Here is a 22,862-nt window from a genome sequence, read left to right as displayed (position 1 = left end):
GCATTTTGCAGTGCCTCTCCCACTTGCTGAGGAAGCTGTGATCTGCCTGCGGGTGGATACTTGCACTCTTCTTGTATTAACTTGATAAAGCAACCCAGTGGGGAAATGATGAGCTTCAAAACTCATCCAGGTGGATAAGATGATGAAGCTAAACAAAACCCTTTCTGAAATTTATCTTTTGATATACTGACAGCTTGCACTGTGTCTACCTGTATTGTACCCAGACTGATGTACTGTCCATCAATATCAGATGGCAAACAGTGATTTGCTGTAATTTTCATATTGCAATGAAAACTGCAATTGTCATGTTGATGTACCAAACATTTATAAAGGAGACAGACAAGCGGGATGTGGGTTTAAACCTTTTGGGCTGCTGCATAGTTTTGGAAAAACACCAGCAGAACTCTTTAAATTTTCTGAGAAAGGGAAATTAATATAAATTCTGGGCTTCATCTGGAATCTTCAAAAAGATTTTTCTCCCCCCCTGGAAAGATTCCTATCAATATTGAACAAAAGAAATGAGATTACTGGGTGAATGAGAGCTGTACGCTGCCATTCCAGCCGGGGATGAAAAAGCGCTCTGCCGCAAGTGCAAGCTGTAGGAACTCTTTGTACTCTGGTGTGAGCAGTTCACACAAACAAGGCAGATGTGATAATTATAGAAGCCAACCGAACAGTGCTACAACATCCGCAGACACTGGATTAGCCCACTTGTACTTTTCTTTCTTGTCCTTTATGGGGTTTTCTCCTATTATTTTAGAATAGTGAAACTTTCTCTGTTTGCAGTGAGGGTGGCTGATTTTTTTATAACGCCGTGCTACGGCGCTGGGCACAGAAGCAAAAGGGATTCTGGGTGAGCTTGTTTTACAGGAGTGTTAAAAACGAATAAGTAACCGGCGGCTCAGCCGCTGGAAGGGGTGGGACAGACGCATCCCTTCGCACCCGCCCGGGGCCGGCCCCGCTCCGCCCCACGCGCAGCGCTATAAACAGGCGGCGCGGGGGCCCCGCGGATTCTCCGCTTCCAGCCATGGCTCCCGAGCGGCCCCCGCCGGCGTTCGCCGAGGCCGGGCAGCAGAGTGGGCTGCAGGTGTGGCGCATCGAGCGGCTGGAGCTGGTGCCCGTGCCCCCGAGCCGCCACGGCGACTTCTTCGTGGGGGACGCGTACCTGGTGCTGCGCACGGAGCGCCGCGGGGCCAGCGTCGCCTACCGCCTGCACTACTGGCTCGGTAGGAGCGCGGGGAGCCGCGGGCGGGCCGGGGGGAGCCCGCAGTGCCCACCCTGCTGCTGAAGGGCTTGCCGGGCTCCAGGGAACCGCGGCAGGCTTCCCCGCCCTTCTCAGTAGGGCTGCGGGTGCGCGGCTTCCAAGCGGAGATACTCGAGGTGGAGGCAGGGGTAGGGCTGCCGCCAAGGATCAGGGTGATGCCAAGCGTCATCCCTTGCGATGCTGAGGGACTAAGTGGTGGGACAGTGGGGTACGGCAGAAAGGTGAAAGCTTGCTCTCTTTGTCGTGTTAGTTTGGAAAAGCGCTGAAGTGTTTAAGTCAAATCTTGGCTGCACTCGACAGAGATTCTGGAGTGAAATCCTGCCTTCACTCACGTGAAGAGTTTTCTTGCCTTTGTTTCCATCTGGATGAAAATTTCCTCTTGGGCATCTCCCTGTGGTTTTGTTGCCCTGATTAGTGTCTGGGTGTTGTCTTTTTCAGCTAGATTAATCTTGCTTTCTGATGGTACAGAGATCACGTGCAAAGGCACCAGGTTTTCTTTAAAACTTCTTTAATATCAATCTGACGGCCTGCTGGCATTGGAACCGAGCTGATGTCTTTTGCCTTCCACCTTGACTAGCACACTTTACATAAAAACTGAAGTCTGACACAAGGATGTGTTCTGCGTGACTTCCTCATCTCCTGGAGATTTCTTGTGACTTCCCCATCTGGCCATAGAGTCATCCTGCCACAGTGGTTACTGTTTAGCTGCCTGAAACCTAATACTTTTTTCTTGTTTTGCCAACAAGTTTGTGTTTGTAGGCAATCATCTCAATGAATACAAATAACGATAGGTGTATTAACGTTAATATGCTTGAGTTGCTGTAGTTCTCATTGTACTTTTGCATGCACTGAAAAATAATTGCAGATAAAGCTGGGATTGTTTCTGCATAAATGTTTGAGCCTTGAGTTCTGCATGTGTTAGGAGTTTTCCAGCTGGCAAGCACATAGTGTCTGTCTCTGGTAAGAGTATAATCATAGATGGCAGTGTAAATGAATTTCTGGCAGAGGCTTTTCTGTGAGTAGTGCTGCTAATTAGTGGCAGGGTTTGGCTGTGTAGACCTTTGTTAATGAAGATGGAACTGCTCATGTCTTAGTGAAGGTCTAGTAGACACATCACAAGGACATGATGTAAGGACTGTTTGCAGCTTTTGGGAAGGGAAGGTAGACCAGTGACTGACATTTGCAGCAATTAAAACCTCATTGCTGGTGGCTGAAGAGCTTTAGTTGTTCACATTGATGCACATTTTGTGCTGATGCGGTGCTATCCAGATACTCTAAATGGCTTCGGGTGATCTGAGCACCCACTGTTGTTGTGCAGCTGGCAAGGTGACAGCAGGGAGGCTCACTGCTGGCAAACCCCTTCCTGCTTGCAAGATACTTCAGCAGCAGGGTGGTAAAATCTCAAACACTGCTGCACACTTAATAGAAACAGGAGACCAGAACTTCAAACAAGGTGTGTAGGGAGGGCCAGTCACAGCCAGGGTAAGAACCATAGAATTATTTTGGTATTTTTAACTGATTCACAGTGCTATTTCATGCACCAAACTTTTCCCTTGTAAGCAAAGATTGTATAACCTGTGGGCCAGAAGATCACAATAGGGTCTTTCTGAGGACTTCCCGTAAGTGTCTCTGGACAGCTGCAGCAGTGACTATCACTCAGACTTGATGTAAAGAAAGAATTCTTGTGATGGGGGAAACACTGAAGAACAAGGGCCTTGCCATTTGGTGACACAGTCCTACTTCTGCTAGTCATCTGTAGTATGTTATTGTGGCAGATGCATACAGTGGCTGTGAGTGTGAATGGATTCTGACCAGCAAAAAAGACCCCCAACATCAAATTTTCCTATGACATAGTGGTAAAGGTCCTCCTAATTCCTTGCTTAGGCACACACAAGGGATTAAAAGAAGGTCTAGACCATGGAAGGATGGTCTGTGACCTCGATGTACTGAGTCTTGAGCTGTGACTGGCATTCTATGGGTAAAGTGACCCCACACAGTTGTTCTGCTATGCCAAAGCTTCCTGTAGGAAAGCCAGTGTCTCACATACACTGACAGGCTGTTGAGGTTGGATAATTTCTGAGCAAGCTAACCTGGGTGTATCGACACTGTTGGCATGGGCAGGCAATCAGTGTGGATCTGTGTCACTGCAGCTGTACCCATTTTTGAGGTTGCCCAGACATCCTGGCTCAGTTGTCTCTATTGGCACTTGAGGGATGCCTTAGTAGCTGAACTAATCCTAAGGGAGCTGTCTGGACTTGAAACTATCACTGGTGCAAACAGCATGCACTGTGCCAGCATGAGACTACTTGTGGGAATGAGATTGGCTATACCCCACTTAGTATCTTTAATAAAATCATTCATGGTGTCTTTTAACTATTTTTTAACCCTTGTTCCCAGAGATGAAGTCATAAGATCTGTCCATGTGAACCAGGATCTAGTTTGGTAAAAACTTACTCTTTTTACTTTATGCTCTGGCTTACTCATAGCTGTTTGTGCCTTAGACTGTAAGGTAAATCTGGTTTTCATGCAAGCTTGAATAACTTATGCTTGGACTGGTGCTGTCTTGATTTTTTTTTTTAATGGAGTTTTACCGAGTATTTTATTGCGTAACAGCTATGAGACCAAGTCTGATAGTAGTTCTTATCTCTGTTCAAAAACCATTTTTCTTTAACCCTGAACCCTGTTAATGCAATTGCAAGTAATAATTTAGAAGGATCTAGTCTTAATGGATATGAATACCCGTATTTAGAAAAAGAAACAAAACACCCCTAAAACCTCCAAAACCAACTTTAAGGTGGTACCCAGGTCTGAGGAAGCATGTTGGAACATAGCAAGTTCTTCTGTCATGGAGTGATTGAGGGCTAAATGGAAGGATTCCTTATTCTTCTATAGTTACTGAGAAGTCTGGTTTTTTAGACTTGATTCTATTTGTGCTTTCCTTGAAACAATTAAAACTGCTGAAAATGTTCATCAAAAATGTATGGGCACTCATTAAAAGCTTTGGTTTAATATACAGCCTGTTTTCAGCATGTACAGGCATCAGCACACAACGCCAAGAGGCTATTTTGCCACAGTCCTGGGAAGAGGCTAATGTCTATAAGGTACAAAACAAAGTGTGACCTCATGAAGCAGATATCTGAGTCCCAAAGCTGCTTTGCTTTCTCCCAGCTGTACCAGGCAAAATATCTTGCTTGCATTATAGTGTCAAGAGGACTGCTTTTGAATTATTTCAGCTTTTTGGCTTGGTGAGTTGTTCTTAGCATAAATATATGGTTTACCATCCAGACATGACCTTTCTTTCTTTGAACTTCAGCTCAAAATCCAAAAATCATTATGGCTGACACTTGCCGTGCTAAACTCAATTAAATTATTCTTTTGTTTGAAGATTCTAAGAGAAGATGAACTTCACTACTTTTCACTCTTTTTTCCTTATGAATGCAGTTCTGCAAGTAGTCAAAAAATGGCCTGGAAGATCATGTTATTTGGTGGTGAACAAGCTTATGATTCAGTGCTTTGTTGCCACATAAACATGGGTTATACAACCTGCTGCAGGCAGAGCCCAATTGTTGCAGAAATAATTTCTCCAACAGAATTCAAAATTATATTTATGCTTTATTGACATATTTCCTCTTATTTCAGGGAAAGAATGCACCCAGGATGAAAGCACAGCTGCAGCTATCTTTGCTGTTCAAATGGATGACTATTTAGGAGGAAAGCCTGTGCAGAGTAGAGAAATTCAAGGATATGAGTCTACTGAGTTTGTGGGTTACTTCAAAGGAGGAATTAAGTACAAGGTAAAGAGTCTGTCAAAATACATTCATACATGAAATTTTAACATTTTTCCCCACATAAAAATCAAATGGTTTTCTTTGTAAATGGAGATTTTAAAAATAGTTTCTCAATGCTTTGTGGGTTTAGATCTGAATCACCCATCTTAAACTGTAGGAGTCCCAGAGTTTGTACAGAAAGCAGCAGCTTGTTTCTCAGTGCCTTTTCTGATATAGGAAAACCTTTCCCAATGTTTTTTCCCACAAAATAAAGCTGTCCTGAAATTTCATACTTGTGTGTCTAAGAGAGCTCACAGTAGGGACTCTCCGTGTCTGGGAGGTGTTAAATCTCACAGAAATAATTTCTGTCTTGTAGACTGAATAATTGTGTTCAAATGCAGAACCCAGTGTGCTCAAGTGGTTAGAAACATGCAGAGAGTGGAAAAGACCAGAAGCTCACTTGGATCTAAAAATGTTGCTTTTGCAGTCCTACTGCAGTTACAATCTCCCAAACACGTTTTTGAAAAATTTTATCTTTTGGAAAGGTGTAATGTCAGTGTCCTTGTGTCACTTCCAGAAGCTGAGTAACTGAAAGGTAACTTTTTTTTTAAACGTATGTGGGGTTTTTTTAAGAATAAAGTAATGTATCTCCTGAGAATGTCTCCATAGTAGAAGTTCTGGGAGCCATGGCTCATTCAGCCTTTTTTTCCCCATTATGAAGGTTTATAACTTCTCACTGTCTACACAACCAAGGTTTTAAGTCTGCATAAGTGATGTTGGCAGTGACATGCCCAAACTTTTATGTTTTAATTTTTTTCTTTGTCATTTCAAGAGCCAGTTTCTCTTCCAACCCAAGGTCTGGTTCTCCCAGAGGAGGGGAGAATGCTGCCTCAAAGAGGCAGACATCCAAGCCAGTTTACAGGATTATGCTTATATTTACACTCACAGATCAACAGTTTGCTCTCACTTCTCCTAGTGTGGTACTCCTTGCCAGGTTCACTCTGAAGTTGCAAATATTCCTTCCATAAAATTACAGAGCTGCTGTGGAATTGTCCGTCCATCTACATGTAACCAGGGACTAAAACCACCCAGACCTCTGAGATTCAAGTTTGGAAAACTTCAAAAGGAGCTCCATATTTCTCTGCTTTTCCTCTGTCCTTGACTTTTGTCCTGACAATGGAGTTCAGTATTACCTCATCCTCTGACAGTGGCTGGAGAGTGCTGTAAATTCTGTGCTTTCACTTTCCCTGTTTATCTGAAAAGCCTTTGAAGGAGGCTGACTTCTGTTCCCTTGGCTAAATGTTCACACCTGCCAGTTCAGCAGCAGTGGTGTCTGTCTGGTCTGTGGTCAGCACTCTTAAACAGTACGTTACTTTGGCTTGCTTCTCACTGCATAAACTATTTTTTCCACTGCTAGCTCCTCATCTGTAGCCAAAAAAAAAAAAAAAAGTAACTTTGCAGAAATCAAACTGAAAATAAAGCTGGCTGCTTTGTTTTGTTTTATTCAGGCAGGTGGTGTTGCCTCTGGATTTAATCATGTCATTACTAATGATCTGAGTGCCCAGAGGCTGCTGCATATCAAGGGCCGGAGAGTTGTAAGAGCCACAGAAGTCCCCCTGGCTTGGACCAGCTTCAACAAAGGAGATTGTTTCATTATTGACCTCGGAAATGTGAGTATTTTCTAGAGCAAAACACTGAGAAGTAAAAGTTGCATCCCTTCTAAGGTTTGAGTTATCCCCTAAAATGCAAAACTGATTTTGTCACTCATGTGAACCAGCAGAAAGAATCTACTTTAGAGAATTAGTTTTAGTGTCACACCACTTGAAATGTTTCAGACTGCCCTAAATGTTTCCTGGAGTGTACAACAGATTATCCATCAAGAAACAGTTCTCTTTCCCATTCAAGGCATTGTGATTTTTCACTACTAGTGTTTGAAGAGCTTAAACAGCTCACTATAAGTCCAGTTTGAATTTTGCAGTCTCTACCAGATGAATGGGATCAGTGCTAGTGCTCAGAGCAGAACACAGATTCAACCATTCTCTTAAGAGCATTTCTTCATAGTCATCAAACTTTGATAGTGACAGTTGACCCTAAAGAAATAAATGCAAAAGTGGTTATAAAACTACTTGAGTATTTCAAGAGATCACTCGAGAAACAATGCCATGCTTCAAGGCTTTCTGCTGAAAACAAGTAGAGACAGCACAGAAGAATATTGACAGATAAGACAATTTTGCTTGTTTCAAATGACTTAAAGTTTAGTACTGTCACCTCAGAGTACATGCTAAGACTTTCTGATACCAAGAGAAGCAGCTGGGATGTAGACCACACTAATTAGATGCTAGTTACCAATTTGAAATTGTTCCCATGCCTGATATGCTCACATGTAACGGAAAGCATGTGAAAGGAAATAGCTTATCTGCAGTTGATTTTAACTGTACTGCTTCACAAGGAAGAGGTCAGCTGCTTCAAGATTTCAGTGTTCTCCTGACCTATTGAAAAATGGGCTCATCTGAATTTATGGTGTTCATTTGGCTTTTTCCTCTGAAAAGCGGCCCCTAGTGTGACAGTTGAAGGTAATCAGTATAGCTACTTGATACCAAAATGTCTTTGATTTTTATTATGCTTCACAGCCTTCAGATGGAACATCAAATAGTGTTTTTTGAATATTATCCTAGTCCTCATATGTCAATATGGTTTAATCATCTGGAATACCCTGGCGATCAATATCCAAAGTAATCTCTCAATTTTGCCACTTTGCATAGAAAACTCAAATCATCTATTCCCTTTCAGAGTTAACCCATGGGAGATGCAAGGTTTGGAACTAAACATCGCTAGAAAATGCTGCTTTTACAGTAAGGCTGTGATCGGGCTTGAGTTTTCTGGAGTTAACCTCCCATGGACATGATGTGGAACTGGGTGTACTCCATGAATTCCACTTGTCCTGACCCTTACTGTGCTGCAGTTACCCAGATGGCCTTGAGTAATGACTCAGGCCACACTGCAGGTGTGGCAGTGACACTGATGAAAATGCACTATGGGTGTATTGCAGTTTTACATGTATCCCTTGGGGCCCATCCCTTTCAGTGAGAGTGCTGTCACCAAGCAATTTAGATGTAATATGGCTTTATAGTCTTTACCTGATACTGAATGTACATTGGGAGCCTTTTACTTTTTTTAGTGTAAGGTCACTGGCTTCTGATCCACTGTTTGACAAGACAGAGGTCAAGCAGCAGTGCAACAATGTGCCTTTGTAGGGAGAAAGACTAGGTGTGAACAATATCTAGAACCCTTTTTTGTTTTTTTTTTTTTGCCATTCTATGGGAAATGTCAGTCAAATCACATGACTAAGACAGGTCTTGGTCTTGTCATGTCATTTGGATAAGGGAGAAGGGTTTTCTTAGATGTACTGACAAGTTAAGGAAAAAGTGTTTTAGCATCTAGATATTCATAGTCGTAGGTTATTATATAACCCAGACCGTGCTTGTGGGAGATGAAAAGGCCATATGTGCCATAGTTCAGGATTAAGATATACAAGTCTAGTGAAGTACCTCTAAATAAATGGGAGTGATAGAAAATACAATGTCACAGGAGAAATCTTGCTCAAGTTTTCTAAGAGCTATATTTCAAGCTGAAATAACTGTACTTCAGATTGAAATTTTCCATGACTAGAGGCCCATTGTAAATGGGCAAGGCTTTATGAGTCTTTACAGGAGCTCTTAATTGAATTTAAGGTTCCTTTGAAGAAAGAAAAGTATTTTGGCTAAAGTAGATTCCCTTGCTTAACAGTTGAAATAAAATTAATCTTAAATAGGATTGCTTTTGCGTCTTGGGATTTATTGCAGAGCACTACAGACTCATTGTCCAAGAATAATGGGCAGTAATTTCATAAAATAATGAGCTTATGGTCAGTGATTTTAATATCAAATTACTGTAGTGTATCAAATAAGATGAATTTCCAAGATTTACTTTCCCCAGTCTCTTAGCTAACCAGAAGGATGGTCTCTATGGCATTGAAAAATTGCTTGTGCTGTTCATTTCCTGTTATATTTTATCAAGCCATTTATCTAATATAATAAAAAATTGTTTCACTTTTCTCATGGAGTTCAATTACTGCAGTATTTTAAACTCATGGTTTGAACAGATAAGGGGAAATTATGAAAGGTAATAATGATTAGGAATAAAATCATTACTAATCACTAGGGTTTCCTTGATAGGGATAATGCTTTAAGCAAAAAGTATGTGTGTGCATTTCCAGCTAGGTTCACATATTTACAGTTCATGTTCTGATGTTTATCTCTGTTCTGATGTTTATCTATACCTAGATCATAGAATAGTTTTGGTTGGAAGGGACCTTTAAAGGTCATCTAGATCAATTCCCCCCGCAATGAGCGGGGATGTCTTCAACAAGTTCAGGTTACTCTGAGCCCTGTTCAGCCTGATCCTGAATGAAGGTTATTCTATCTTGATCCAGTCTTCTAAGTTATTGGACTCAAACCTTGGCTAAAAATAAGATTAAAAAATAGTGTTGTAACTGCCTGTCTCCTGACCCCTCTCTTAAAAGTGGTTGGGATCCCATGGGGCCGTATCCAGTGTGCACAACCCACACAGCACCTTGGCTGATTTGTTACTAAACCACATTTACAGCACTTCAAATACCATGCCCAGGTCTCATCTTGCCTCCTTTGAACTCTCTTGGCTGGAAAATAGATACAAAAGTCAGAGAAAGCACTGTCTGTGATATGAGGGGAGTTATTATCTGTTGGTAATGTGTGAAGACCTTTTAGTCAAGCAGTCTTCTGTAACACTCTGAACTGAGAGCTGTGACTGTACTGATCTTCCTGTACAGTGACTGAGTCAGGAGAGTGTTGGCATGCCAGACCCTAATTTAAGTTGGGGTTTTTTTCTACATGGGATTTCCACAACACCTCTTTGATGAACCTGGGAACCTCTCTGTAAGGGAGCCTTTGGGGCAGGCAAGACAAGAGCAGGGCTGTTGCTGAAAGGCCTGGAGTAGAGCACACCTTGCTTTGTCGGGTGCTGCTCAGTGCATCTTGTCCTGGTGTAGCTCTGCTCAAGGCCTTCCAGGAGCTGTTATCTTCTGCCACACAATCACAGAATATGTTAAGTTGGAAGGGACCCACAAGGATCATAAAGTCAAACTCTTAGCTCTGCACAGAACAGCCCCGAGAGTCACATCACGTGCCTGAGAGCATTGTCCAGATGTTTCTTGAACTCTGTCAGGCTTGGTGCTGTGACCACTTCCCTGAGGAGCCCATTCCAGTGCCCAACCACCATCTGGATGAAGAACCTTTTTCTAATACCCAGCCTAAACCCCCCTGATACAACTTCAAGCCACTCCCACAGGTCCTGTCACTGGACACCAGAAAGAATCACTCAGTACCTGCCCCTCCTTTTCCCTCATGAGGAAGTTTTAACTGCAATGAGGTCTTCCCTCAGCGTCCTCTTCTCCAGGCTGAAGAGACCAAGTGAACTCAGCTGCTCCTCATACGCCTTCCCCTCAAGACCCTTCCAATCCTGTCCTGAGCTATTGCTGGTATCCTACCTGAGAGGCACCAGGATGGGTTTGACAGTTCTTGGTGGCCTTAAACTGCCTCACCTTGCTCTGTGCTCCTCTTTACCTCCAGATGCAGCTCTCTCTGTTTCACCCCATCCTCCAGCCACCTCCCCTTAGGCACAGCCCATTTTCTTCCTTCATCACCAAGACAATTCTCAAAACAGCAAAGAGCAGGAGAGGGCATGGAAAGTGATCACAGAAGGCAAGGAAAAGGATGAATCACTGTGGCATTTAATGAATAATGTACATACAGTTTTCCAGGCTCTTTTAGTTCTTATCTCAATGCATATGTAAATATACTGTATATGTGTGTATTTCTGATAAGATGTGCTAAAGTCTTTCATATCTTTTTGTCATCTTTTGTCAATTTTCTTGGTTTAAAGTGGGAAGGAAACTGGTCAGTATTGTGAAATATTGGCGTATACTGGTGATATACAAAATTGGAATGTTGAGCTCTTAATAATTTGGGTAGTTATCAAAACATGCAGCAGAAGTAATGGGAATAACAATGAAATAAAGCAACGTGAATTGATCAGCTGATTTTATTGAAACCTTCCCAACTCATTATGGGAAGCCCTGCTGTATGAAGGCTGTCTGAAGTTGTATCCTTAGTGACCAGCAAAAATATCCTCTGTGCATGTGTTTGGATAGAGCTCTGTAAAATGTAAGGCTTGATTGTCTGATTAATCTCTTAATGGGAGACAGCAGCAGTGCCATGAGCTAGGCGACTGCAGAGGGCAGGCAGAGGGATGCGCACTGCTCAGCCACCTTGAAGAAATTAAGAGACAATTGTTAAAATAAGGGGGTGAAGGACGATGTGTGATAACTACCACTGAGGTTTGAGCTTGGGCCTGATTGCAGCTGGAAAGTTTTGTCAGTACAATAAAAGTTCTGCAGACAGAACATTACCCTTCTCCCAAAGGAAGAGTGCAGATGGGTGAAGTGATAACTATAGCTCAAGCTAAATGAAAATTGAAGGTAAACTGTACTCAGTTGTCCATTCTTCCTGTTCCCATAATGGTGGTTATAAACTGATTTATAAATAGCTAAGAGGTTGCTGGTTTGAAATTTAAGAACCCGCAATGTTCTTAGAAACAACTTGTGCTATCTAGCAATCAATGCGTATAATTCTCAAGGGCTTCATGAATCCAAATGAAAATTATGAAGTTAGAACTCAAAAGTATGAGACTGAACAGAGTTCTCATGTATCTGTCAGCATGTTCCTACTAGAATACCTGGCATAATAAGCAGGTCAAAAGAAGAAAAACTGCTGCTGTGCAACAAAGACACTAGAAGAAATACATCAGGCAAAAAGGCTGGCTTTTTATGACAGCTGCTTTTCATAACAACTGTTAACTTGGTATAGATTAAATTATGTTTACAAAAAGAAAAGTAACTTCTGCTTTTTAAAGAGCAAGAGAACAGATACTTGCTTTATGATTAAGACCACGAGGTATGATTCAGCATCACATTGCAACCTTAAGCACAGTTGTCTTGGTGGCTTCTGTAATCTTCTTCCCTCACTATCTCTTTTAGCTTCTTTTCTTCTCTTCCATTGGATAAAGCAGTTCACAACAGACATATTAATTGCTTTAATAAAGTCACTGTTAAGGTATAAATAGGGCTGGTAGAGCGGATTCTTGCATTTTATCACTGTATGTTTCTAGTTGCTTTCCCTGGCTCTAACAACTGACTCATGTTGTTTTTCCATGCACATGTTTCTCCTACAAATAACCTCTTCCCCAGTTTCCCCCAGCTGAGAGTTAAACTATTGCTCATGCTGTAGCAGGGAGCTGCCAAAGAAGTAGCTGAGCTTGAAGAACTAAAGTGCTTTGGTTCTTTATTAACTTTATAGACTTATTATCAGCATTAAAATATTGTTCTATCTATACAATGTGTATCTTGATAAGCAAGCATCTTAATTTTTCTATAATTCTGTGAACCAGTTACTCCAGCAGGGTAAATGCCAGCATTCTGGAAGTTGCTATAGTCTCAAAGTCATCAGATGGAGAAAAATAAAAGGAAGTCCTTTCCCCCCACCCCACCCTCCCACCCCCACCTTCAGTTAAAGTATTCAGAGTATGGATTTTTTTTCTTCATACTCTATGGACTGGAAAATTTCCCCTCACCCCCACTTGCACACAGAAGAGTAGCTGAACCAGAGGTCATCCTTTAAGCTCCAGGTGAACTGGACATACATGTATCCACAAGGATTCAGTTAAGTTAGTTTACTTCCTGATGTTGTAGAAAATCCAGATGTTTTGCTGCTTGAGCTGCTGTTGTTTAGAATTAAGATCATCCTGGTATTAATGCCTTAATCCACTGTGGTATAGCAAGGGCTATTCCTAGTGCATACTAGCAAAACAGGTGGGAGAGGAAACATGAAGGTACTGAGTGCATGACTGTGCTATATCTGACTTATTTTTAGTCTGAAAATTTGTTCCATTTGAGTCAAGTGGGAGACTCCAAAGACTGGTTACAAAGACACTATTGTAATTTTACTAGGGCCAGGCTCATGGTGGCCTCAGAGGTATTCTGACTGAATGAATTTGAAGTTTGTTTTGGATTATCAAAACTCCACAACTTTCAATGGTTCACTGTATTACAGTTTCAACAAATGTAAAAGGTAGATTTGATGGATATGTGAAATGAGAGAGATTTTTCTCTGCCTCTATCAAGAATTCAACACTCAAGAAAGAAAAACATTGAATAACTTAAGGAGACAAATGCCTTCGGAGGTCTATATTAATCCAGTTGAATCCAAACATTCTTCTTAATACATATTGTTAGTTCCTAGAAAACAGCCTGAATGTCAATGAACTGACAGAAAAGAGCTGCATTCTAGCTATTTTTGTTCAGTTATTTTCCCCATCATGTGGACTTTGTTTCCTTGATTTAGCACTTTTCTATACTTAAAAAAAATTTTTTTTAAAAAGCTCCACACTCTTGCTTTAGGGCTCCCTGTTTTATTTCCAAAAACTTGGTGTTTGAAATACAAATACCAATGTAATATGCCACTGTTTTACAGATAGTTAAAATTAAAGGCATTAGAAGTATTTCTGTTGTTTGCAGTTCATATATGAACTTTTTCCAAGTTTATTTCTATTTTGTGTTGTCATTTCTCCTTTAAACATATTAAGTTTAATTACAGGACTAGACTTTTAACAAAGTAGAGTTTTAGCTAAAAGGAACTTGTGCCTTATCAGAGCAGCTGTTCACTAATGACCATGAAGAGTCTCAGCTGAATGCCTGCCAATTATTTTGATAATATCATGATAAGGTATTTATAAAGCTTTGCCAATATACATGTATGTTCCATCTGCCTCTAGTGTTGCTGGGCTTTTTCCTCTACTTCCCTCAGGAGGTGAGTACTAGGAGTGCTGGCTCCTTTGGGGACCCCTACATCACAGCTGCTCTCCTCCTGACCCACCTTTCCTTACAAGCCTCATCAGCCTTTCTTCTACCTGCTGTGAAACCACTGCAGTGGCATTCTGTGATGTGGTTATTTGCCCAGGCTCTGATCTGCTTCTGAACAGCAGCAGCTAAGCGAAAGGGAAAAGAGGAATTAAGGCAATTATAACTTTTACAACCATTCTTTTCTTGCTTTCAGCCCTTTAGTCTGAGTTGTGGGGGTAAGGAGAATGTAGTATGGCATTTCACAGGAGTGAGCAGATTTAGTTGAAGAGTTTTCTTGCTTTGAGTCCCTCTGCGTTAGAGCTGTACCTCTGCTGCACCAAATGGTGTGGTTTAGAGAAACGAAAGACATCCTGACTGACAGACATTGAGTCAGCATAACTTGCATCATGACAAGATGAAAAGGTACACACTATAGATTTTAGCTGTCTCTCAGCCAAGAGTGGTCTTTTTTTTAACTGAGGTGCAGTTACATTCTGAGAGAGTGTTCTGCTGTATATGTGGGCAAAGGTGGGCAGGTTTAAGGTGTATCAGGGCCTCCAAAGAATAGAGGCATACCAGCTTGTGATACTTGACTTAAATTATTTCCTTAATGAAAGCTTAAAGTTTATTTCAATATTTTAAAGTTAATGAGACAAACATTTCACTGTTATTTTCCACCTAAATTGAAGTTTCACCACAAACTTGTTTCAAATTAGAGTTTTGAAACCTATTTAATTTATTTAGCTTTTAACTGTCTCTTCATGTAAGAGAATGCAAATCAGCAATTACAGTAGGGGCCTGGAGATTAGTAGGTATTGCAACAGACTTATAGGTTTAAAACACTAGCATGTTTAGGGCATGTTTAACTAGAGAAAAACTTCTTCATGGATTTAAGCTTCTTGGCTTTTGCTGTTATTGTCCTGGCTATGATCCACAGAAATGACCACAAAAGATGCAGAAAAGAGAGTATATTTTCATTCGCCTCCAGACTAAGGAGGCTGCCAGTTGAATACAGAGGTGGCTATAGTTTAGAAGGGAAAAAATTGTTTTTTATGTCACTTCTGAAATAAGTGATTTTTTTTGTTTTTTTTTCCTTCTCCTGCACTGCATGCCATTTGGGGCTGGAGCAGGAAGCAGGAGGTGTGCTTTCACAGTCCCCTTCCATACAGGGAAAAGTGCCAAGGTGCTCTTGCTCAGGGTTACACATGAGCCATGCATAATCATCCTGATGCACAACTTCTGTATAGAAGCTAAATGTTGGGTCATTTTTAATGTGCTGTAGAAGTCTCATGTGACTTGCACAAGGTCACTCTGCAGGCCAGAAGCTATTAGGAGTAAGAGCAGTGAATTCTGACACTGTATGGCTAAAAGACCAAACTGTGTCCCCAAAATGTGCATTTGTGGGGAGACTTTGTTCTGATGACAGTGTGCATGGCACAGAGCCAGCCTGCCTTCCCAAGCCCACTCAGGAGCTCTGGGGTGGTCATTGTGATTATTCATTATAACATTTTCTTGCCCTCAGTTGTTAATTGTCCCACTGTGATCTGATAACCATATTGATAGCAACAAACATTAATATAGGGCATCTCTCTCAGAATTCTCTTTAAGAGATTTAAAAAAATAAATACTGCTAGTGCAAACTTCTGAAAATAAACTGGGCTTGGCACAGGAATTACTGATGAATGAAGCTCTTTTATTTTGAGAGGAGTGAACACTTGAAGTCTGTTTTTATTTTAATGGAAACATTTTTTGTCAACCTGCCAATTCAAAATAAAGTTAGCAAAACAAGCCTAAAAATAGTGAAGGTGTAGTACAGCTAGGAAATTGTGAAAGTAGTGAGTGAGCTAAAGCTAAATATCATATTTTGCCCATAGTTGAGCACTTTATATGTCTAAAAAAGAAATACATAATTAATAAAATATGTCCCAAAAGCTAAATGATTTGTTGGACATGGTTAGATAACTACATGACTGTATTTCAGGTAAATCCATATCTAAATATTAGCCTTCTCAAGAAGCGGCTTTAACTTCTAAAAATCTTCTTGTGGCTTTAAATTGTTGAGAAACCCAATCTACCTAGAGGATGAAATGGATAAGTTATCAGGAAGGCAAACTTGTAGATATTCGGCTTCTCTACTGTGAGGCCTCAAAATTAGATACATTGAAAATGAGATTATTATAATTCAGAAGGGAAAATTAACTAAATCCAAGGTCCTGAAAGCTTCTAGCACTGAATGCTTAAGATATTTTAGTGATCATAGTAAGTATATGACAATATTGTATACTTCAGGACACTTTCATGACTTGTGGCTGCTCGCTTCCTTCTATTTCATTATACAATACATGAAGTTTTACTTTCAGGCTTTTAATAAAGAATAGCGTCTTTATTCTCTAGTGATAAAAAGAATCAGATTCTTATTTCTCTAGCTTTTACAATATGTGTTTTTTAAATAACCGTGTACGATGGAGCTTGTGAATCTCCAGATCAAGAATGTTTTCAGACACTACTTGTTGATTCAAGTGGTGGTTTATGCGGAGAAGAAAACGTGGAACATGGACTCCATGAGGAAAATAATGAAACCTGCAAATTTAAAAATCTGAAATCCATTACTGGAGATTTTTAAAGATCCTTCTCCTTCCTCACGCTCATTTGAAGCCTAGAGCCTGTGGACTGTAGGAGAGCTTGGTTTAGTCAGACAGGGAGAATAAACTGTGAATGTGGAGTAACTTGGGTGTAGTGGGGCCTTTAGGAGATACTAGGAAAAGAAAATGTGAATTTATTGTCCAAGAAGTAAAGGTCTTCGTAATTTGCAGTGGCAATTTAAGTCTCACAATATCCTTTGTGGTCAGTACAGCAAAAATATTTATTTTGTAGATGCAACTACTTGTTTGAGGTTCCATCACCAGTTAGCAAAAACCAAGAGAAGGCCGATGGGTACAACTGAAGCTGCACTTTTAACCTTTCTGAACGAGCAATCTCCACCAATTGCTGCATCAACACTGAGATAAGGCAATAGATGCCTTACCTCTTCCTCTAGTTCTCTATTTTATGACTTCTTTCTCTTCCTTATTTCTTCTATAGAATATGGGAAATAAAGAATTCCCATTTATTGCTGCTATACTTTGTGACTCCTGTTTCCTCGCATAGCTGCAAATCAGCTCAATTAGTAGGATGTAGGCCAAGATGAGAATGATGCTAAGGAGTCTGTGTTGTGGAAAGTCTGCATGAATTTGGAAGAAAATGGCTGAAGCTGTGCATGGCAATTACAAGTGTATTAAAAAATCTGCTCAGACTGGAATGTTTTACTTTCTACACATTCAGTTCTCTAGGAAATTATTTCCCTAAGTATGAACAGACATTTTGTTTTCCTGGGGAAATGTAGAAAGTTGGATTTAAGATAAGGTTGAGACCTGATGCCAGCTATGTCTCCAGATTCTGGACACTTGGTAAACTGTCAGTATTTAAACCAGAACTTAGAAGCATTTTTTTAAAATGAAGCCTACAGTCAAGTTGTTAAAGGCAAGCTGAAAACCTCACAGCTTTTGTTGCATGACATGTGCAAGTTGAAAGGGATACAGTTCTGTGAATCTGTGGTGTAATCCTGATGAAGCTTAAAACTTTGTCTTTGAAGAGATGCTTTTGAGGGGAAGGGAGGTTGGAAGGGCACGGTGAGATCACTGAGATCTCATTGTGGGTTTTTTTGTGTCCAAACTGGTGAAAAGTAACTGTTGGAAGTTCCTAGCACTGTTTTGCATGCAGATGCCATCAATGTTAGCTGTCTTCTAAAAATTTGCAGCTGCTAGCAATGAGAAGCTGTGCTTCATCCCTCACTTGTCTCAACCCACCATTCCAAGTACTGTTAAAGACCAACAGTGGTCAGCAGAAAGAGCTAGATTTTTTTTTTTTAATGGAACAGATTTTCATCTCAAATGTAAGTTTTATACAGTTGTACATACAGCATAAAACAACTAAGCCCCAGTAATTTATTCAGTGATGCCTCTGATTAAAATTTGCATTGCAGATGAGCACAAACCAATTCAACCTTTTTAAAAGTTGAAAATGACTGTATACCTTTATTGCTGTACTATTTAAGCTATTTGATAGAATCACGTGAAGAATCAAATTACCTTCTTCCAGGAGAACGTGGTGGAAGCAACCAGCCAAGATGAATAATTTCCTTGGACTGGCTCCTTCCAGCCCAGCGTCTAACATCCCTTATGTTCTGCCTTTTGTTAGCAATTTTCATCAAGACTGAAATCTAAATTCTTCATTCTGAAGTGCTTCAAGTTCTGGATGAATAATGGGAGTTGCCAATGGGTGTCCTTGGTCTGTATGGCTGAATCAGGTGACCTGTCTTAGGCTGGTTCTGGTGGCTCTCCTTCCTGAGAGGAGCCTCGGGAACATGCTGCATTCTGCAAAGGGTCAGCAAATAAAAACTGGATTGAAAGGTCTAACTGTACTTTTGAGTAACACATACAACCAGGATATGCCTCGAGATTTTGAAATTAATTTGTTTCTTGACACAGATGAGTACCAGCACTGCTGAAGTACCATAGAAGAGGAGCTGACACATGTAAAACTTGCAGTAGCAAATTTAGGATTTTCTGGTTCTTTAATTAGCTGAAGCTGTATCTGTAATTGGGATGAAACTAAGTCAAACCAAAACTCTGACTATTGTGAGCTCAGCTCAAGTGATCTCCTAGTATGTGGAAGCTAAATTATATTATGTAAACATCTTGCATATTACAGCATCACAGAATGAAATATGTTGGAAAAGACCTCTGAGGTCACTGAGTCCAACCTTCAACTGAACACCACCCTGTCAACCAGACCACAGCACTGAGTGCCACATGCAATCTTTTCTTAAACACCTCCAGGGGTGTGACTCCACCACCTCCCTGGGTAGCCCATTCCAATGTTTATTCACCCTTTCTGCGAAGAAATTTCTCCTAATATCCAACGTATATCTCTCCTGGTGCAGTTTGAAACTATGTCATAGATACTGCAAATATCTACGTGACTTCTAGAAAGCATTTCTGAAAGATCTAGATTCACTGATGTTTTGGTGATTTAGATCCAGTAGGATAATTTTATAACTTTGTTATGTTGAGTCCTATTGCTAATGTGTGTGTTCTCTTCATTATTTCAGGAAATCTATCAGTGGTGTGGCTCATCATGCAATAAATACGAGCGGCTGAAGGCTACTCAGGTTGCTGTTGGCATTCGGGACAATGAGCGAAATGGAAGGTCTAAATTAATTACTGTGGAAGAAGGGAGTGAGCCAGACCAGCTCATACAGGTATTGTAATGTGCAAACCAGTTGCTGACATAGCTCTGAATTAAAAGTTTTTGCACCTCAGGACCTAAATTGGATTAGGCTGACACTAGGAATACAGATAAAGGCTATAGTAGGCCAATTTATAGCTTTTCCTTCCTTCCTTATCCAAGCAGTGTTAAGTTAATTGGTCATTAGAGTCTGAGATAATGAATCATCTGAGAATACTTTTACCAGAACTAAATGTTTGCTTTATTGAGTTAGCTGTACAGTGACTGAATTAACAGCATGCCTCATACCTGAGGCACACTATCTGCTCTGTGTGAGGAATGAGCATCCATCTGGGACAGCACCAAACAAGGAAAGACATAGGATTACTGTGGGTTGAAAGTAAGAAATGTAGCAAATTACATGTTGATGCAGGGGCCAAGCACACTGCTTTGCATACTTCTGGTCCTATTTCAAGATTGTATGCACCTAGCCTCTAGTAACCCCAGTGAGCCCTTTCCTTGTATGTTTACAAAGTTAAACCATTTACTTAAAACCCCCAGATTTCAGATACCAATGAGCTGATCAAAGTAGAGTGGAAAAAAATTTCCCAGGCCACATACTAATAAAAGCATTGTCACTTGACATTTGTGTCCTAAATTAAGCTTTTTCCATTGGTTCTAAAAAGAAGGAAGAGGGAAGCAGGGTCTCAAAGCAGTCCGTCAATAAAATGGACTATGTACAGCCAAGATATTGTCTTGTGCTCCAGATTAGGTTCAGGAAGTAAAGCCAATGGTGCATGCAGGTGTGCAATTATTTTTTGTGGTGCTTACATTCAGTGTGGTCATAACTGGTTACTGCCTGAGCAGCAAAACAGGTGCTGAGCTACCAGGCCATGGGCATGCTGGCTGTGGTGACCCCTTTGGGTGGACTGTCCATATGCTTGCAAAGACCTTTTTTCCTGTGCCTGTGAGTACAGATGTGGCTGTGTTCAGAAGTAGAGGAGGTGGCACCCAATGTACTGGAGGTTTTTGAAGGGGGAAAAAACCCAATCAAACAATCCTCTACCTGGTTTTTTACTTCCTTGTACAGACTTGTCACACTGGCTCTGATGCAGCACGTATTTTACATGTATAACTCTTTTGGAAAGAGCACAGGTTGACAATTAGATAGCAACCTCCTGCTCCTGATTTGAATCACAGCATTGGGTTGCATCCTGCTGCAGCTGCGTCTGGGTGGCACTGGGACTCTGCCCCTGGCCACAGCTGCTACTGCCAAGCCCATCCTGTGGGCCTCCACTGGAGGCTCTGCACGGAGCTTCTGATAAGCTCGTGTGTGACTTGGGAGCGTTGATCAGAGCAGCTCCCTCTGCTCCTCATATCTGGCTAAAGTGCAGATGCAGAGAAGTTGGACTTCTATGCCACCCCAGCAAGGACACGAGCCAGCTGCAGGCTATCTCCCTGCTGCCCCCCTCCATAGGCCCTGAGGGGCAGGGATATGCTGCCCTCACCCCTGCATCTGTTTGCCAGACTTTCATTTGTGTGTAACTGTTGTTTTGTAGCAACCTTGACACATGATTAAGAGCAGGAAAACATCAAGGTTGCATTTGGATACTGTAGTGCACTGTTCCGGTATCAGGGAATAAATTCTTTCTTCTCTTGTGCAGCAGTGTATGAAGAAGTTTCTGCTTTTCCTTTCAGATTGTGAATATAGAGGCAACAAAAATGGGTAGTTCAATGCAATTAAATTCATTGCTTTTATTGCCACCACCGTGATGAGCCAAGTTTGAGTGAGTGTGTCTGCAGTCAGGGATTACCTTCTAGCCTGCATTGTGCTAGCCCTGCCTTTGGAAATGCTGCTTCCATAACAGGGTCTGCAGCTCAGCTGTGGCCCAGTCCAAGCTCTGAAATGTGCTACTAATAAGTCATGAGGGTAGTTAACCTCACAAACATGTAAAACCTATTAATCCTTATTCCTGCTCAAATTGTATCCAGTTCCTGGTGCTCTTTGTTTGGATTTCTCCTTCCTCCCACAAAATTGTCTCTTAACTTGTTGTTACACTCTCCCAGGCTAACTGCTGTTGAGCTAAAATTGTGTTTGTTTCTTCCCTCCACATCAGGAAGGGTGGATTTTTGGCATCTCCAGCTTTCTTAGACCAAGGTTGATTTATTTTCTAGGGAAAAGAATTGCATACTTTAAATACTCATTTTGTCATCCAGTATGCCACTGAAATCAGAATGAGAATTCCTAAAATTATCTCCTCTGACAAATGTCAGGAATGATTCCCCTTCCTGTGAGCTAGAAATCTGCTTCCATATCAGTGGCCAAACTTGCTCATGCAGTGCCAGTAGAAGCTTCAGGCATGGGCTGACATACCCACCACGAGTACCAGCAGAAAAAGCCAGCAGTTATCTGACTCCTGCTCCATAAGCAGAGTTGTGACACCCAACCTGAAAATCAAGACTTCAGTGCCTACACCCCACCATGGAGGCAAGGCACAGGCTGGCTGAACTAACCCTGCCACACTTCTGTCCTGCCACAGGAGTAGCAGAGGCAGCAGTGCTGTGATGAGGAGTGCTTCCCAGCCAGCCTAGTTTCCTCCTGGGAGCTGTGGTGCCGTGGGTGAGCTGAACTTGTCTGACAAGGGCAGTTACCTGCTCCCAACTACCATTTTTAGCAAGAACTGGGAACTGGCTGCACTGCTTGAATTTGCCCATGGGAGAGAACTGTCTGGAGCTGCTGTAGGACTGGATGAATTGCTGTGGCAGACCAGCAGGATACAGCTCGCTCACCCTGGGAAAGGAAAATTACTAGAAGCTGGGTATGTGAGTAATTTTGACAGCAGCAAGCCACCACAGGCCACTTGGGAAAACAGAGTGACCATCCTGTGCTTGCAGTCTGGAAACACAGCATGTCTGGAAAGCTCAGACTTGCAGTGGGTGCGCAAAATTTCTCATGAGATACTTCAGGGATCACTAGAACTCTGACTGTGAAGACAAGGCAGAAGATTTCTGTCCAAGCACATCAAATACATTTATGGATCTGGCTTCACCTCCATGTTTGCATTTTAGGTGAGGTACTGACAGGCAGGTTTAAATAAGCAGTGTTGTATAGGGTTGCTGCCTTGGAAAATTAAGAGATAAACAGACCACCTTGGACAAATTGCTGCCATTGCTGTGACTGGTCACCAGTCTCAGCAGAACACAATAAAATTCACCAGATGCCAGCTCTGCTCTGATTTTCATGTGTAAACAGCTGAATGGTTTCCCATTCTGCTGAATCATAGCCCTGAATGTTTGATTTGTGTTACAGGAATTTTTTCACCTTCATGGGACCAATCCAAAAACAACTCTTAGCAATGCTTGACAGAGTTTGGTAGCTGTAGAGTGACCATGTTAGGCTTAGAGCTACCTACACTTCTTTTTTTTTTTTTTTTTTTTTTTTTTAAAAATCAGGAAGACTAAATGTATGATTTCAAAGATAACCTAAGACCAAAATCCTCTAGTGTCAGTTGCTAGCCCTGTCTGCCCCCTTGGGCCCACTGTGCTGACACTGATACTCATCCTTCTGGCTGCTTGCAGTGGTAAGCAGAGATCT

General features: G+C 41.4%; 1 protein-coding gene across 1 annotated transcript in view; it reads left to right on the top strand.

Moving 5' to 3' along the window:
• The first annotated feature begins 996 nt into the window (after positions 1-996).
• The window catches only part of SCIN (scinderin), a 49,570-nt gene continuing 27,704 nt past the window's right edge, over positions 997-22,862 (top strand). The window contains exons 1-4 of the mRNA XM_010399101.4: positions 997-1,226; positions 4,904-5,058; positions 6,540-6,701; positions 19,152-19,301. Of these exons, the coding sequence (XP_010397403.3) occupies positions 1,028-1,226; positions 4,904-5,058; positions 6,540-6,701; positions 19,152-19,301 (666 nt within the window). The 5' untranslated portion in view covers positions 997-1,027. The remainder of the gene's footprint in view (positions 1,227-4,903; positions 5,059-6,539; positions 6,702-19,151; positions 19,302-22,862) is intronic.

The sequence above is a fragment of the Corvus cornix genome, chromosome 2 (genome assembly GCF_000738735.6).
Source record: "Corvus cornix cornix isolate S_Up_H32 chromosome 2, ASM73873v5, whole genome shotgun sequence".
NCBI lineage: Eukaryota > Metazoa > Chordata > Aves > Passeriformes > Corvidae > Corvus > Corvus cornix.
The sequence above is the reverse complement of the archived record's forward strand: the minus strand, read 5'-3'. Positions and strand labels throughout refer to the sequence as shown.